At 44.9% G+C, this 15,081-nt stretch overlaps 9 protein-coding genes across 9 annotated transcripts; 6 read left to right on the top strand and 3 right to left on the bottom strand.

Moving 5' to 3' along the window:
- Positions 1-1,063: 1,063 nt before the first annotated feature.
- On the top strand, positions 1,064-1,660 carry PHALS_04782 (trafficking protein particle complex subunit 5-like; the record flags this gene model as incomplete). The annotated part of the gene is made up of 1 exon (XM_024718620.1): positions 1,064-1,660. The coding sequence occupies one exon, from the start codon at positions 1,064-1,066 to the stop codon at positions 1,658-1,660; it is 597 nt and encodes a 198-aa protein (XP_024584001.1).
- Positions 1,661-1,979: 319 nt separating this feature from the next.
- Positions 1,980-4,073, top strand: PHALS_04781 (ferrochelatase; the record flags this gene model as incomplete). Its single annotated transcript, XM_024718619.1, has 6 exons — positions 1,980-2,063; positions 2,127-2,273; positions 2,341-2,864; positions 2,938-3,040; positions 3,117-3,304; positions 3,383-4,073. The coding sequence occupies 6 exons, from the start codon at positions 1,980-1,982 to the stop codon at positions 4,071-4,073; spliced, it is 1,737 nt and encodes a 578-aa protein (XP_024584000.1).
- Positions 4,074-4,114: 41 nt separating this feature from the next.
- PHALS_04780 (N-acetylglucosaminyl phosphatidylinositol de-N-acetylase) lies at positions 4,115-5,088 on the top strand (the record flags this gene model as incomplete). Its single annotated transcript, XM_024718618.1, has 2 exons — positions 4,115-4,603; positions 4,675-5,088. 2 exons carry the CDS (start codon positions 4,115-4,117, stop codon positions 5,086-5,088), a joined length of 903 nt encoding a protein of 300 aa, XP_024583999.1.
- A 67-nt stretch (positions 5,089-5,155) lies between these two features.
- Positions 5,156-6,263, bottom strand: PHALS_04779 (uncharacterized protein; the record flags this gene model as incomplete). Its single annotated transcript, XM_024718617.1, has 3 exons — positions 5,156-5,202; positions 5,267-6,173; positions 6,240-6,263. The coding sequence occupies 3 exons, from the start codon at positions 6,261-6,263 to the stop codon at positions 5,156-5,158; spliced, it is 978 nt and encodes a 325-aa protein (XP_024583998.1).
- Positions 6,264-6,380: 117 nt separating this feature from the next.
- PHALS_04778 (RxLR-like protein) lies at positions 6,381-8,549 on the top strand (the record flags this gene model as incomplete). Its single annotated transcript, XM_024718616.1, has 1 exon — positions 6,381-8,549. The coding sequence occupies one exon, from the start codon at positions 6,381-6,383 to the stop codon at positions 8,547-8,549; it is 2,169 nt and encodes a 722-aa protein (XP_024583997.1).
- Positions 8,550-8,735: 186 nt separating this feature from the next.
- On the bottom strand, positions 8,736-10,031 carry PHALS_04777 (N-methyl-D-aspartate receptor glutamate-binding subunit; the record flags this gene model as incomplete). The annotated part of the gene is made up of 2 exons (XM_024718615.1): positions 8,736-8,842; positions 8,924-10,031. 2 exons carry the CDS (start codon positions 10,029-10,031, stop codon positions 8,736-8,738), a joined length of 1,215 nt encoding a protein of 404 aa, XP_024583996.1.
- Positions 10,032-10,428: 397 nt separating this feature from the next.
- PHALS_04776 (glycolipid transfer protein domain-containing protein 1-like) lies at positions 10,429-13,593 on the top strand (the record flags this gene model as incomplete). The annotated part of the gene is made up of 4 exons (XM_024718614.1): positions 10,429-12,162; positions 12,236-12,273; positions 13,408-13,497; positions 13,569-13,593. 4 exons carry the CDS (start codon positions 10,429-10,431, stop codon positions 13,591-13,593), a joined length of 1,887 nt encoding a protein of 628 aa, XP_024583995.1.
- Positions 13,594-13,658: 65 nt separating this feature from the next.
- Positions 13,659-14,429, top strand: PHALS_04775 (uncharacterized protein; the record flags this gene model as incomplete). The annotated part of the gene is made up of 1 exon (XM_024718613.1): positions 13,659-14,429. One exon carries the CDS (start codon positions 13,659-13,661, stop codon positions 14,427-14,429), a length of 771 nt encoding a protein of 256 aa, XP_024583994.1.
- A 211-nt stretch (positions 14,430-14,640) lies between these two features.
- PHALS_04774 (Protein tyrosine phosphatase-like protein PTPLA (contains Pro instead of catalytic Arg)) lies at positions 14,641-14,950 on the bottom strand (the record flags this gene model as incomplete). Its single annotated transcript, XM_024718611.1, has 2 exons — positions 14,641-14,846; positions 14,923-14,950. The coding sequence occupies 2 exons, from the start codon at positions 14,948-14,950 to the stop codon at positions 14,641-14,643; spliced, it is 234 nt and encodes a 77-aa protein (XP_024583993.1).
- Between the last annotated feature and the right edge of the window lie 131 nt (positions 14,951-15,081).

Raw genomic sequence — 15,081 nt, 5'->3', positions numbered from 1 at the left:
TTCTACACGGTTTTAGGGTATTTCGCTGAAAATTGACGTAAAAATTTGAGAAATAGTCGTGGCTACAGATTTTTGGCCAGCACTGTATGCTGGGGACGATCCGAGATTAGGAAGTCGACCTTTTGTCCCTATTGGTGGTACCACATCGCTACCCATTTTGAGAATCGTCACCGCGACTTCAGTGTTGCTGAAAATCCTCTAAAAATTCGCCTTTTTCGATAAAGTAGGGGTATAACAAACATCATTATTACACTTCGGGCGAAAGACCCTGCTGGTCCGCCTTCCGTGTTGTACTAAATAACTTGGTGGCGCTGGGCGCACCAAAATCCGCAAATAGGCACAAACGCAATATTTAGCTGGTATTAATTCATGTAGTAAACCCTTACAAACGGCAGCCCGCCGGTTGCATGTAAGTGGTACCACGTCGATGAGCACTTTTAGAGCGCGCTTAGGGTCGCAGCAGAATTTGAGGTTGGCGACGTTGTTTTGCAGGCTGTGAAAATGGATGTCATGAGGAGTAATATAAGTAAGACCTGATATGCTGGCGTGCACTGTGTAGCTTATTAGGCTAAAAAATCTGGCTTATCCTGACCGGCAGTGAAGTTGGTTGTTCTGGGCGCCAAGGATTCTAATCTAGGAAAACAGGATTTAACTCAAAGACATCATCAGACCTAGTATAATGCTAATTGTACCAAGCTTACTTACAAGATTCATTATATTACTAACGAGATGGGCATCAACTATCATCAACTGATCGATGGTCACAAGCAAGAATTAGCACGTTGATAAACGAGCAGAAACTGAACAACAGGACACGTCAGCCTAGGTAGCCACCTGCTCCACGCATTCATCAATGTTTTTAACGCATATTCAATTTCTGTGCCAAAAGCTGCTTTGTTGAGTTCCAGTACATTACTAGAACAGTAATGTTCTTGAAAAGAGATTTTTGGAAAAATTTTCTCAAATAGTGCCAAACTATAGTCACTTTTGTAAGGAATTATCTTAATTATCCGATCGTCACTAAACTCCTAACAAAAAACACCGGAATTTCATTTCGCAGGGCATGGAGACTGGGCGCCGAAGCACAGGTGTCTCGGCGACAAACCTTCATGTGCTAGATCGCCCACTGAGCCGAGGCAAGAGTGAGGTAAGTCTCAGCGCATTTTCGTTTCTCTTCTCCGAGATGGTGCAATACTTTCAAGGTCGCGTGCAAAATATCTCGGATTTGGAAAATCGACTCGATGGCGCTGGATTCGGCGTGGGTGTGCGTATCGTGGAGCTGCTATGTCACCGCGAAAAGTCGGGCCGGCGGGAAACGCGTCTGCTGTCGATGTTGCAATTTATTGTATCGACGTGCTGGAAAGCTCTCTTTGGCAAAGCAGCGGACGCGTTAGAGCGTAGCACGGAGAACGAAGACGAGTACATGATTCACGAGTTGGAACCACTTACTAATAAGTTTGTGTCGGTACCACCCGATCTGGGGCAATTAGATTGTGCAGCCTACATTGCCGGTATCGTGCGCGGCATTTTGTGCAGCAGTGGCTTTGTCGCCGCAGTCACGGCGCACACAGTTGAGGTTCCTGGGGGACAGAGAGACAAAACTGTTTTCTTGGTCAAGTTTGATGAAAGTGTTCTTCGGCGTGAACGAATACTGACATGAGGAAGATCGTCATCAAGAAATTTGAAGATAGCGATATTAGTTTAAATTCGAGAGTAGTAGTAGAATGAGTGTCTATTAAACCATTCAGACGATACGCGATATTTCTGACCCCGTTGCCAACTCATTCACATTTCGCTTTACAAATTTCTCTGACCGTCTGGTACAATAACACTGCGCCGTTTACTATAGCAAAAGAATAAATAAACATCGAGCTTTTGATTAACAGTTTGATTTATCCAATATTTATTGAGTATTAAAACATTATTTTTGTTGTATCGTCTCCGAATTCGGCGCTCGACTGTCCTCATTCCTGCCCGCGATGGTTGTTATCCGCTCCGCCTCGAAGAAAGCTCCCACTGCCATCGCCATGTTTAACATGGGGGGACCGTCTACTCTACCTGAAGTGCAGAGTTTTCTCACTAACCTTTTTACAGATCCGGAACTTATTCCCATGGGCCCTGTGCAGAATTATGTCGGTCCATGGATAGCTAAGCGTCGGACTCCTCGAATTGCTGATCAATATGCGCAGATTGGCGGCGGTTCACCCATTTTAAAGTGGACTAACATTCAAGGCGAGAGTATGTGCAAGATTCTCGACGAGATTCGTCCAGAGGTGTGTACAAGCTCTGAGAAAGGTGGAAAGCCACGAAATTCATTGCATTGTGTTATTGATGTTGTAGAGTGCGCCACACAAGCACTATGTATTCTTCCGCTATGCCAACCCGCTGACAGAGCAGTCGCTAATCCAGATGAAGGAGGATGGTGTCACTCGTGCGATCGCCTTCTCGCAGTACCCACAATGGTCATGCACGACATCAGGATCCAGTATGAATCACTTGTGGCGTGAACTCGATCGTTTGAACATGAAAGAGGATTTTAAGTGGTCAGTAATTGACCGCTGGAATACTCACCCAGGGTACATTTCGGCGCTGGTGAAATGTGTCACGAAGGGCCTCGAGCAGTACGCAGCGGAAGATCGCGACAAAGTGATCATCATGTTCTCAGCTCACTCTGTGCCCATGAAAACAGTGTACAAGGGTGATTCGTATGTGAACGAGATTGCTGCTACGGCCGACCGCGTGATGAAACAATTTGCAGGAAAAAATCCGCACATTCTAAGCTGGCAGTCAAAGGTTGGCTACTTGCCATGGATGGGACCGAGCACCAGCGACGTGATTGAGCGGTTCGGAAAACAGGGCCACAAGTGTGTTTATATATGATAGAGCTTAGTCGAATGGGGATATTGATGTTTTTGGTGCTGCTGTTGACGACTATAGACACGTTATGGCTGTACCCGTTGCGTTTACGTCGGACCACATCGAGACTCTGTATGAGATCGATATTGAGTATGGAGAAGAAGCGAAGGCTGCTGGCATTGCTGTGCGTTGTTGTTACTTAATAACGTCGATTCTTACGTCATTTTATCGCTTACATTTGCTGTCATCCTTTGACGCAGAACTTTACGCGATGCCCGTCTTTGAATGATGAACCCCTGCTGTTTAAGGCACAAGCCGACATTGTGAAGGAACACTTGGACTCAAACATGTTACATTCGAGCGCTTATCCTCTCAATTGCGCAGGATGCACGAATCCCATGTGCCGTACCATCGTAAATCCGGTTAAAGCTTACGAAAAGCTTTTGTAGTAGAAATCTTATCACGTTAAATGCAATTTTGCACTTGTCAAATTCAAATACCACGTGTTTTTCTTAAATTTGTACAGTTGGCGTATATTTATGCTGTCATCACGTGAAAGGCTATTAGAACGTCAAGGGCAACACGCCCCGCCCCGCCACGAATACTTGCAGCAAATTATTGGCGAATTCCAGCATTCACCTGATCTTCTTCGGAAAGAAGAAATCATTGCGAATCTAGCAAATTTTGCTTATGATCCCATCAACTACGCGTCTCTTGGTCATCTACGAATCATGAAGTTTTTTCTCGACATCCTAGTCGATGATCAAAATGGCGAAGGTAACCAAAATGGCGAAGCTATCTTGAGATCCAAATCCCAGACTAAAAAAGAATTAACCCGAATTTATAGTTTACACAAGAAACATTTGGTGGAGTTTGCCTTGGGAGGCATCTGTAATTGCATTCCGGACCCCACACTGCAGCAAGATTTTATAAAGGATGATGGAGTGAAGATCGTGGCACCTTATATTCTCAACTTTTCGCTCGAAAAAGAATTAACGTCCACCTCGGAGCTCAATGTGATTGTATTCAGTATTACAATCGCGTACTTCCTACTAGACTCAAGTGCATTTGCCGAAATTACTTCTGACAAATTCTTGGACAAGCTCAAGTCACTTCAGAGCCATCGCACAGTGCAAATTGCAAACACCGCAGCTTCATTTTTCAGTCGGCATTTAGAGTTAACGCAAAGTAGTAATAATAAGTCTGTTGTATCGTAAAATAACCTACTAATTTTGACGAGAGCCATATCTGGTACAATATGATGCTCTTCGAGTTGGGCGAAGACGAGTTGGAGACGCTGCTGGAGATATTAAAATACATCTTGTTTGGAACAAACGTCATCCTATTCTTGTTCGCGGGCTTAATCTTCTTAACATCTTCACTAAATGAAGAGTCGAGGCCCTTGTCAGCTGTAGCGCTACAAAGGCGCGCATTGATCGTCACTGCACATCCGGATGACGAGAGCATGTTTTTCTTGCCGTTGGTGCACTCATTACAGCAGTCCCCGAAGGATAATAACGATGTTTGGCAAATTCACTTGTTGTGTCTTTCGCAAGGCAATTTTGACGGATTAGGAGATGTCAGAGTGAAGGAGTTAAAAGCTAGTGCCTCATACATCGGGTTATCATCAGGTCACATCAATGTTCTGGAAGACTTTAAACTTCAAGACGGAATGATGAAGCAATGGGAGGTGTCATATATTGCTAAAATTGTGACAAAGTATATAGAAGAGCACACAATCGATACGGTGAGATGTTATGCTGCTTACGAGGTGTGGGAGCGGTGGACATTGATATATGGTGGTTTGGTCAACTGTAGGTCTTTACGTTTGATGACTATGGCGTGTCAGGCCATCCCAACCACATTGCCAGCTACTATGGTGTGAGTCAAGCTATTCGTGAATTGGAGCACAAGTGCAGTGCAGCGACGGCATCAGATAATACGAGGATCGTGCGAGGCTGGGCTCTTCAGAGTACTAATATCCTGCGTAAATACCTGGGCGTGTTGGACATGGCACTATCTTATTGGGAATCACGTGGTACTAAACAACATTTTGTGTTTGTTTTTCGCCCAAGATGGAACTACAATGCAATGGCTCTACATCGTAGTCAATTTGTATGGTACCGTCGCCTTTTCGTAATCTTCTCTCGCTATACATTTATCAACACATTTCGGTCCATGTCGTCGATTGACACAAATTCAACGGCGGCAGAGCGAAAGAAGCTACAGTAGACGTAGGAATAATGACTGAGTTTGGTAGTCGTCATCGGACTCTTCAGCAACAATTTTAGTCACTCTGTCAGAAACCACGTCGGATATCGATTGTTGTCTTCCGCTTTAATCGGTCTGTGTACAGGAACCTATTAGGTTTACTAGTATATTGCTGTTGTAATAAAAAATGTTGACGTACTCAAAAGCACGGCATCACGACGACGCACGTCAGGTGGATCCTGTAATAATTCTGTTAGACTTGTAGCAATGCCTGATGGAGAGATCACATTATCAATTATTGCTGCAGCCTTTGGTCGCTTGTGTAAAATGCACTGCCCAGTACGCAATCGAGCAATTGCTACACGCACGTGAGTCCCACATACCAAAACTAATTTCACCTCATCACTTGTAATTTCCGATATAAACCCAAAGAAATCTTCCTCCGTTAGCTGAGATATCAAAACTACCGCATCTCCTACTTCAAATGTCTGGTCCGCATCTTCACCGTGCGTATTTTTCGTCTGACAACGCAGCTTTTGACCATGCTCCATGATAGTGATGTGTATACCCGGATCTACACCTTCTTCCATCGTCCTTTTAACTGCTTCTTCACGGTCTCGACTCCGTCGCAACTTCTTACATTCTTCGATAACATCACTTACAATCCTTTCAGGTGTCGGCAGCACGCCACCCGACAAGTGTCTAAAGTTAAAGTTTTTTCTCGTTCGCTTTTGAGCTCGTCTAAGCTGTTGTTCCAACAACTTGGGGTGTAATTTTTTTCCTTTTAGATCCGCAAAATCATCACTGTTTTCTTCGACCTTGAAGTTACTCCTAGTTTTCAGCTTATCATTCAGTGCCATCAATCGCTGTTCGACTATCGCTCGTCTACGACGTGTATCTTCCAGCATCTTGCATTTAAGTTTCTGCCTTTGCGCCCGGTAAACATCATCAGCTTGCTTCAGGTCAAAGTCCAGCAAACTAAGCGCATCCTGCTGAGAAAATTCGAGCTGCTTCTCGGCCACCTTCAGCTCGCAATTCTTGTCCGCTTCAAAAGGTTTGCAACGCCGTACATATTCTTCTAATACGTCATTTTTTAACCGTTCTTGCTGTCGTAGAACACGGTCAATACTTTCTTGGTAGATCTGACGCTCGAGCTCCAGCAACTCACGCACATTTAGCTCGCGGCGCTCAGCCATTACTACTTTCAAGTAGCTAAAATGTATCCTATACATAAATAGTTAATCAATCCTGCTATGGAACATATGTACAATCTGCATGCCATATATCAGTTTTCAGCCAGTTTCAAATTTTCAATGCGTCTCCTCAGCTTGTCGTCGTTAGCCCTGCTACTGCTTCAGCTGTGCGGCTTGGAGGCCTCAACCATGACGGCAGGTACTCCGGAGCACCTGGTCACAATAGGTGGTAAATGTGTGCGTCTATTTCATTCTGGCGGTAGCATTGGTTGCCGCAGCCTCTCGAATTCAGACATAGCACCTCTGTATCCAATCAGAAGTTCTGCTGAGCTCCAGAGCTTCATTTTAGGCTCAGCTGTCCAACAAAAAGCTCACTCAAAGTACGTCCTGGTGATGGATGAAGCTTTAATGAGCTACGATACTATAGCTCCTGGAATCGACCTTATTGGAGGAATCTTGCTGTATCCAGGCTCGACCAACGCGTCATTCGACGCCCCAATGCCTCAAGGAAATGGAACTGTAGATGGAGCGCTAAATCCATTCGAAAGTGACGATTTGCAGTGGAATCCAACTGGTAATGGGCTGCTTACTGAGTTACTTCCGTTTCCCATCGTGATGCTTGAGAATTCCACAATTGGAGCAGAGTTTACGAAACGCGGCCGATTGAATTTAAAAAACGCTGCAGGTCCAACATACAAGGCTTTCATGAATTATTACTTTGGACCAGAAAAAATGAACTCGCTAAAATGTTTATCTTTCACTAACATCTACGGAGACCGCAGTCCAATGTGTGATCCTATTGGTGGACAGAGTTCGTGGGCTATGAGAGGTAATTTGGCGTCAAAGGAGATTGTCATGGCTATGGCAGGGATGGATGCTACCGCTTTGTCCCCTGTCTTGGCTCCTGGGGCTAACACGGGTGCATCAGGAATTGTGGCTTTGCTAGCCGCGGCCCATGCGCTTAAAGGTCTGCCAGAGTCAGCGTTCGATAAAAAAGTCGTGTTTGCAGCCTTTCAAGCCGAGAAATATGGCTTTGTTGGCTCAAGAAAATTTCTTTCGGATCTGCAAAAATTTACAAACGACCCCGAAGGTGCTTGCGCCTTCCCTGTTACTGGCTCGAAGTCACCTATGGGCGCAAATTTTTGCACTTCTCCGATGCTTAGTAGCACAGAATTTGCTAACTTGAAGCTCACCAATATTTTGTATGCTATTGCAGTTGATCAGGTAGGCATTCTACCGGAATCTGGTAATTTTACATTGCATGTGAACCCATACGCGAACGACTCTAGCGATCTTGTAGATGCCGTTTTGAACGCCCCGTCAGCTGCTTCAGCTGTGGTCGAAGGCAGTACTGGGTCTCTACCACCTACCCCACTAACAGCATTTGTAAATGAGGCTGAGTATGGTCGACGTGAGCTTGCTGGCGCTGTGCTAGCTGGGTATGACGAAAGTTACACTTCAAAAAACACGTACAATAGTCGACATGACGATTTAAGCGGCGTTAATATCGACGCGGTCGTACAAGCTGCTCAGGTTTTAGCGGAAAGTGTGTTCACACTTGCGTCAAGCAATGCAACGGCTAGACAGCTGAGTGAAATCACAGTGGACAAGTGGCTTGTAAATTCAATGCTCACATGTATCACGACTGACTGGAATTGTGATTTGATGACAAATTACTCGCAATATATGGTGACGACATTAAAAGAATATCTGAGTCTGACCGAGTCGGCAACGCCATCGTATTCTGAGCCCGCGACACTTTACTCAGGTCCACTGAATCATGACCGTTTAACTCTTGTGCTGCAAAAGAGTGATGGTTCTCTGTACTCTCTTTTTAATGGATCGTGGTCGGATAGTGATTATGCGGTGCGTTTGTTTCCCAATGCGTACGAAATTTTCACGCGCGCTTTTCTTGCGTCTGCCATGGTGCCCAATGCTACAGTAGACACGGCTCCTTCGTGCACAAAAACTCAAACATGCAGTGATGGTGGAAATGGCATCGAGTGTGTCTACCCTGGGGTTTGTGCCACAAAGAGAGCGTTTCATCACGAAGCCAGCTCACCAGGAATTCAGCGCACGTTTACAGCTCTACAGTTTGATATTGTGAATTCATCGATGCCAATTTGGGCAGAACCACAATGGGCGACGGATATTGGCAGCTTTTCGTTTCCGGATCCTGGCGCTTGGATCGGTTGGATTGCACTCGCTATTGGTTTGGCTGTGTCAGCGCTTGGTTGTTGTGTGGCGTATATGGTGCTTAGAAGCGTGCAGAAGATGAAACTAATGTAGGCAGCAAGCATGAATCAATCGGGCGTCAGGTTACTGGATATATAAAAGCACAAGAAATTTGTGTCGATTAAGACTTTAACTGTACCGCATCTGTCATGCTACATTACGTATTAATAATGGTCAGAGATAAAGTAAACTTCAGTAAATCTTGTCTACCGACAAAGAATCTAACAGCGAACAAGCTATTTAGCCATCGCCCTCGTCTCCATTTGCTCTTGAATCGTCATCATTGTTGCCGACATCAAAATGACCAATTGGAATAATATCTGCTGTGCCGTAACAAGCGCAGTCACCTTCGCAGGCGAAAAATGCCACGAATATGATACTTAGAAACAGCAAGAAAAGGACCATGTCGGTGTAAAAGAATACCACACCTTGCATGTACTCGTCCGGAGAGAGTCTTTCGTTCATACATGATGCATCATAAGCAAACCACATGATGAGCAACATCATGGCAGCGAGTGATGCACTAAATTGTAATGGCGACACCACATCCATCATGTAAAAAAAATAAATGAATAGCGAAGTCACAAAGCCAGCGAAAAAGGCGATTATAAGCACAACCGGATAGCTAATTAAGGTCGGTTGAATGTTTTCATCAAACGAACGTTTGGTAATGATCGTACAAAGTAACGTAGCTACACCCATGATACCAAAAAGAAAGCTAAACATGAACAGACTGGCCTTTGTTTTTAAATAGCAGTCAAAAGCGGTAAAAAAAACACTTTGTGTGATAGAATACGCTCCAAGAACCATGAAGTTGAGAGGAAACCGATATTTTACGAGGTATAGCCACAACAGTGCTAGAATCATGATTACAAATGTCATAATGACGTATTGCCAGCAGGAAAACGTTTTCTCAAAAAATTTGGCGATTGGTGGCAAGTACGATAAAAAAGCAACAAGTAAAACAACTGCAAGTAATTGTATAGTGAAAATCGTAAAAAGTTTACGACGAAAGCCCTGTTGGATCTCCACTGGCATATGAATGACTGCGAAAGGATCATCCATCGGATTCGATCCAGTTTGGAACACAGAAAGCGAGATTATAGTTCGAGATTCCATAAAATTCGCATCAAATCGTTTTTTGACCATATCAAAAAACTTCATGTCTGTCTCAGTTGCTTTGCCAGATACTTTTTTGTCCTCTAAATGTTTCATTAGAATCGAACCTCGACGGTAGTGTGCCTTGTGCTTAGTTGGATCCATCTTGTCGTCCTCATGGAATAGCTTTGTCATACGACTTACCAATTTGCGCACTGATCCTTGATTGACAATGCCATGTGTTCGGTCTGGAAAGCTTACGGCACCTGACGAATCTTGAGACTCTTTAAGTCGGTCGATACCACAGTTTGGCATTGGACTTGCCCATGCATGTTCCCCTGAGTTATGTCCATCAACGGTAAAAGAACTCTCCCCAGCTTCAAGCCTTCGATGTGACATGTCTTCGGATTCCACAGAGTCATCAGATGCCATTTCCATCATTTTACGGCACTAGAACCCAAAGTATCTGGTTTAATCTGCAAGTAAACGAAGTTTGACACCCTTGGTTTCAGCCCCACATTGTGGTCTATTTCTGGAATAGGCTCCATGCATGTTGGTATTACATTACTTCGTACTAATTATAATGCTACTGACATATGTCAATTATGTGAATTACCTCATTTTGGAGCAAATCCAGTAAATCTGACACCGGTACTGAAACCGTTACCATCTGCTTGTGCATAGAGAGCCGGGAAACCGCGATGCGCACTCGCTGCGCAATACAACGAAACATTGCACTTGCACATTAGCATCACTCACTTTTCACTTTTCTCCCCTATCTCACCTCTGTTTTCCTTCAAGTCTCTACTTCTGTAAAATATATATACAGTCAAGTATGGGCGAGGCGAGCGCGCCTGCAGTTGTCACAACATCATCTCCTGTGGTGACGTCCCCCGGTGTTTCGCCTGCGTTCGCATTGAGTAGTAGTCGCACTGGTCGGAATTTACGTAAAAAGATGGTGGACGAGCTCAAGAACGTCAAGCTACGTAGAAGTCCAGCACATAAGGAAAAGCACTCAACACGTGGCACTCCACCGGTGCTCGAGCTTAATGAGAGCGCGGACGACGAGGAGGAAGATGTGGTGCAGGATCCGCATGCAATTGGAAAAGGAAAGGGCTGCAACATCTGCGAACGGTCATTTACCGTGTTTCGGGCAAAGCACACATGCAAAATGTGTGCGCAAAAGATTTGTGATGACTGCAGTAAGAATCGAATGAAACTGAACCGTCGTTTAGAGCGCAAACGAGGTTCGAGACTTTGTGATCCGTGCGCGAAGAGCTATTTGCATATAGATACTGGAAGTGGCGATGACACGGCACTTCCAGATGTATCTCCAGCACTTCCATCGGTGCATTGTGACGATGTACTCACGCAAAACGGGGAAGTTACGAATAAGCTGTCGCGTCAACACTCGGTGCCATCGAGGACGCTAACGTCGCTGATCCACACTAAGGACAAACTTTCGGATCCGGACGTCGTCTTGTCTACGAAGCAGTATCGATTTTCACAGTCAAAAGCGAATGAGCGGGTCTTGCACGTCTCGCATCTCCGAATGCGTCACTGGTTGTCACTTGGAATCGTTGCAGTGCTGGTGACGTTACGTGTCATCCACTACAATTGCAGCGTTGACGTAAATAGAAGTGCTGTAGCTTCCGATACTGGTCTAGCTGCACCGACTTATTCTTTTGTGGAGCATGCTTTGGATGAGCTGCTTTCAATGCGTACATTGGGTACGTACTTGCTGGGTCTTATTCTTTTTGATGAGCTGTCGCGTCCTAAGAGCAGCAAGATGGGCTCAAAGCAGCGGCGTAAGGCCAAGCGGCGTCGTTCTAGTATCGAGCATTTACATAACACCAAACCTATTTTGTCGGAACTATCTGTTGCGAATCAGCGTGATGCGGTCGAGTCTTCCGCTCCGTCGTCACCTCACACGTCCCAGGACGACGATCTAGAGGTGACGTTGATTGAATCGAATCAAGAGGATGAGATATTTACTCTCGAGAAGCTTGTTTTATCACTGGAAGAAGGTGCCCGAACGCGTGCTCCTGATGGCAACTTGGGCCTTGGTTGCTTCATGGCAACGTGCAACGTCATTTGTGGATTTCTTGGCGTTTTTGGCCGTGCCACTTCATTTGCCGGTAGTACTGTTGGTGCCTACTTTACGGCTATCGAGCACAATACAGAGGCATGGTCTGTGCCTGCGTCGTCTGACACATGGAAGCAACAGAGTGTCAAAGCAGTTGTTGACCACGAAGTGAGCCTTGGCGTCGCAGATGTGGGTGGCAAAAAGAAGCCATCGTGCTCACGCTGTCTGTTGCGATTGCTGTGGTTCGTTCAGTTTGTAGAGGCTTGTATCCGTCTCACCTTGCTTGAATCTACAGACGAGGACTGTTACAATGGGGCTAGTAAAGCTTACGAGGAAACCCTTGGCAAACGTCACCCTTGGCTTGTGCGTAAAGGCGTAAATACGGCACTAGGCTCGATACCCACGCGTAGTCACATTTTGAGTGAGCTTCATGTTGGCGAAGGCGATGCGATGGAAATTTTGGCTCAAGTGCATTCTGATTTGGTGCGTGTCATTGCTGAGCTGAAGATCGTCTTCGAAGAGCATGGACTGACAGATCTCAAGTAACTGTTATTAGTGCACATCACAAACTACTTGCATTACCATTTGTACTTTGTACGTACTTGTGTTGGTCCAGGACAACAGTCCAAAATGATGTGGCGGTGGAATTTATGCAACTTGCTGATCAAATAAATACTGTAAGCTGGGAAATCGACTTATACTTATACTTACCATAGAAACTGTTGTTCAATTCAGACATTTAACTCAAATCATTGCAAAGAAGACAAGAAATTGTACTGACAACATTATGTTCAGCTATCGAGCTTTGAATTCAAGAAACACATTAAGATACGAGCCGAATATTTATTGCTAGTGAGTATGGGCAATGATCAGGCAGCATAATTTCGCGGCAGTCATATCAGTCGATGAAACTGTTACAGTTCAATGCCCGTATATGTAGAAATAAGGAAACCACGAACAAGGTTTATTCTCTTACCAGCTAGGTCTCTTTCCTTTCCACGTCTCTCTTATGGCCTTGTAAGGTACTATCAGAGTGTTTGATAACATTTCCTGTGGAAGCGATGACATGGGGTACGAAAAGTACAGTGTCACAATTCCGTTTGTGGCAACGCTTCTTCGAAGATTAAATCGACTAAATCAAACACCTGAAAAAAACACCAAACTCCGCCGCAGTGCATACTTTCTGCCTCATTCAGCATCCGTCATCTGTCTTCAAGCGCTAAACAGCAGAACAATGCAAAAGCATCCGAGAAATGAACAAAGGAATGAGCAGAAGAAATCGTCGATGTCAAAGGCTGGGATGGAGACTGGCGTCATCAACGATCTCGGCCTTGCAATCGACTAATCAGACGATGCAACATTGCTTGCTTGTGCTGATGTCGTTTTTGCATCGAAAAAATTGGTGCTGAGTCTAGCGTTGCATTGCAAGCCTTGTTGTCAAACCTCGTCCTCGCAAACAATGCAATTTTTTTAATATTGGCATCAGCAGAGTGTTTGTCGAATATGGAGAAATGACGCAGGTACTCAATGCACCCCAAATGTGCTAGCATGGCTGGTCTCAGCGCTGCAAGATTCTAGAAAGGTTGCACTTTTGAAATTGACGTTTTTCGCACTGATAAAATATGCTAATGCTGTAATTACCCTAATCCACAAAGCAGATGAGTGCTTGTCACTCGAATGTTATCTCAGTGAAATGTTCTGCAATACTCGTCTATGTCCTTACAACAGTGTGCAACTCTTTGGACCTGCTTTGCGCTATTACGAAATTCTACGTACTGGAAGTTGGGAAGAGGGGGAAGGTGTGACCGGCATAGAAGTGTAAATTGTGAAGAAAGCTTCAAAGCTTTGAGACTTCTTCTCTCATCTTCGTTTTGTCGTGATATTTACAGTCAAAATTCGTCTATCCGACCATAAGGCGGATGTGCGTCTACCTGGCGCCGCGATGGCGACGACGCTTATCTCGTCTACTGCTGTCGATAATGCTAATGCTGATGATTGCTGACGGGCGTACACTCCGTGGGCTCAAGACAGGTTCCGACTTAGAGTACGATGACAATCAAAAAGTCGGCGTCGTTGCGACTGATACACATCAAAGCACTTCAGTTGTGGCATGGAACCCTCGAAGAGGCACTAAACAGAGCGACGAAAAGTCCGTGTCCTTTGATAACTTAATGAACACGAATATGATGCCGTGTCCAAAAAACCATTCGGGAATGGTGATGATCAGCACGTCAAAACTTACTCCAACACAAATTGGCGATAGCAATTACAAGGTCATTGCATCGAGGACGCAGACTGACGATCACGATAAACATGGATTATTAGGCAGTAAGATCAGCAACGAACAATTGTCGAATAACAAGCCTGGCCACACGAAGAGACTTCACGAGGAGATGCCTGCGTCTTTTGTGCCTATGACTCCAAGTCCGACGAACACTCCGACTGCAACATTTTTAGATCAAAAGTTACCACAATCGTTTCATGCCGTTCCGGAGAGCTCTCTGTCGTCTGATTTTAGCGAGTTGGAAGATGAGAGGGAATCGATTTCGCATTCTGACACCACAAAAAGCGCCGAGGCGCTCGACAATCACCAAAAATCGTCCTCTTTCACATCGGAAACCAGGTCGCTTGAGCAATCGATTGTGGAACTAATCGTTATTATTATAGGGACTATTGCGGGCTTGTTAGCCTTTGCATCGCGCCAGATTCTGAAGGAAATGGGAGATGATGATGATGCTAGTTTTTTCTAGCTCACAGAGATGTGGGGATGAATGGAATGAAGTTGTAAATTGTACTGCGTCTGGCGTGTTCTCAATGGAAAGTGATTAGCAGGTCTCGCCGAGCAACAAAAGTTACCTTAAATAATTCAGCACACTAGGGAGAAACATGCTGCTGCTCAAACATCGCGATTTATTATTTCAAAGCAGTTTAAGAGATTCTAACCCTTTAAGCACAATGAATCTACGCTATTTTAGGCTTCGAGTAAGCACGATTGCGCTGCGTGAGCATGTGCTTGTACATGACAGGAAGTCCTGGGACGTACACAAGCAGCACGAGAATGACTATCATGTAGAGCGAGATGGAGACGTTGTACGTATTAGGTAGCTGAATCGAGTATGCGCCCTTGGACAAGTAGCCCAGAGCGCTTATCATGCATAGCACTTCACCTGACCGAGTGATCAAACACGTCAAAAAGTTTTGTCAGAGCAAGACTTCAACATATCAAAGTGATTAATTAAATACCGAAAACACCGGACGGGTAAAGCATCATAAAGAGATGATAGCGCAGAAAGAAAAGAACGCTAGGCACCGCGTGATAAAGGTTGAGAGCATAGAAGGAGTAACGCGGCACTTCCACAAGGCTCCAACTTGTCACCATAAGCAGAAAGCCGAACTGGTAGC

This window comes from Plasmopara halstedii, assembly GCF_900000015.1.
Source record: "Plasmopara halstedii genome assembly, contig: Scaffold_2680, whole genome shotgun sequence".
NCBI lineage: Eukaryota > Oomycota > Peronosporomycetes > Peronosporales > Peronosporaceae > Plasmopara > Plasmopara halstedii.
The sequence above is the reverse complement of the archived record's forward strand: the minus strand, read 5'-3'. Positions and strand labels throughout refer to the sequence as shown.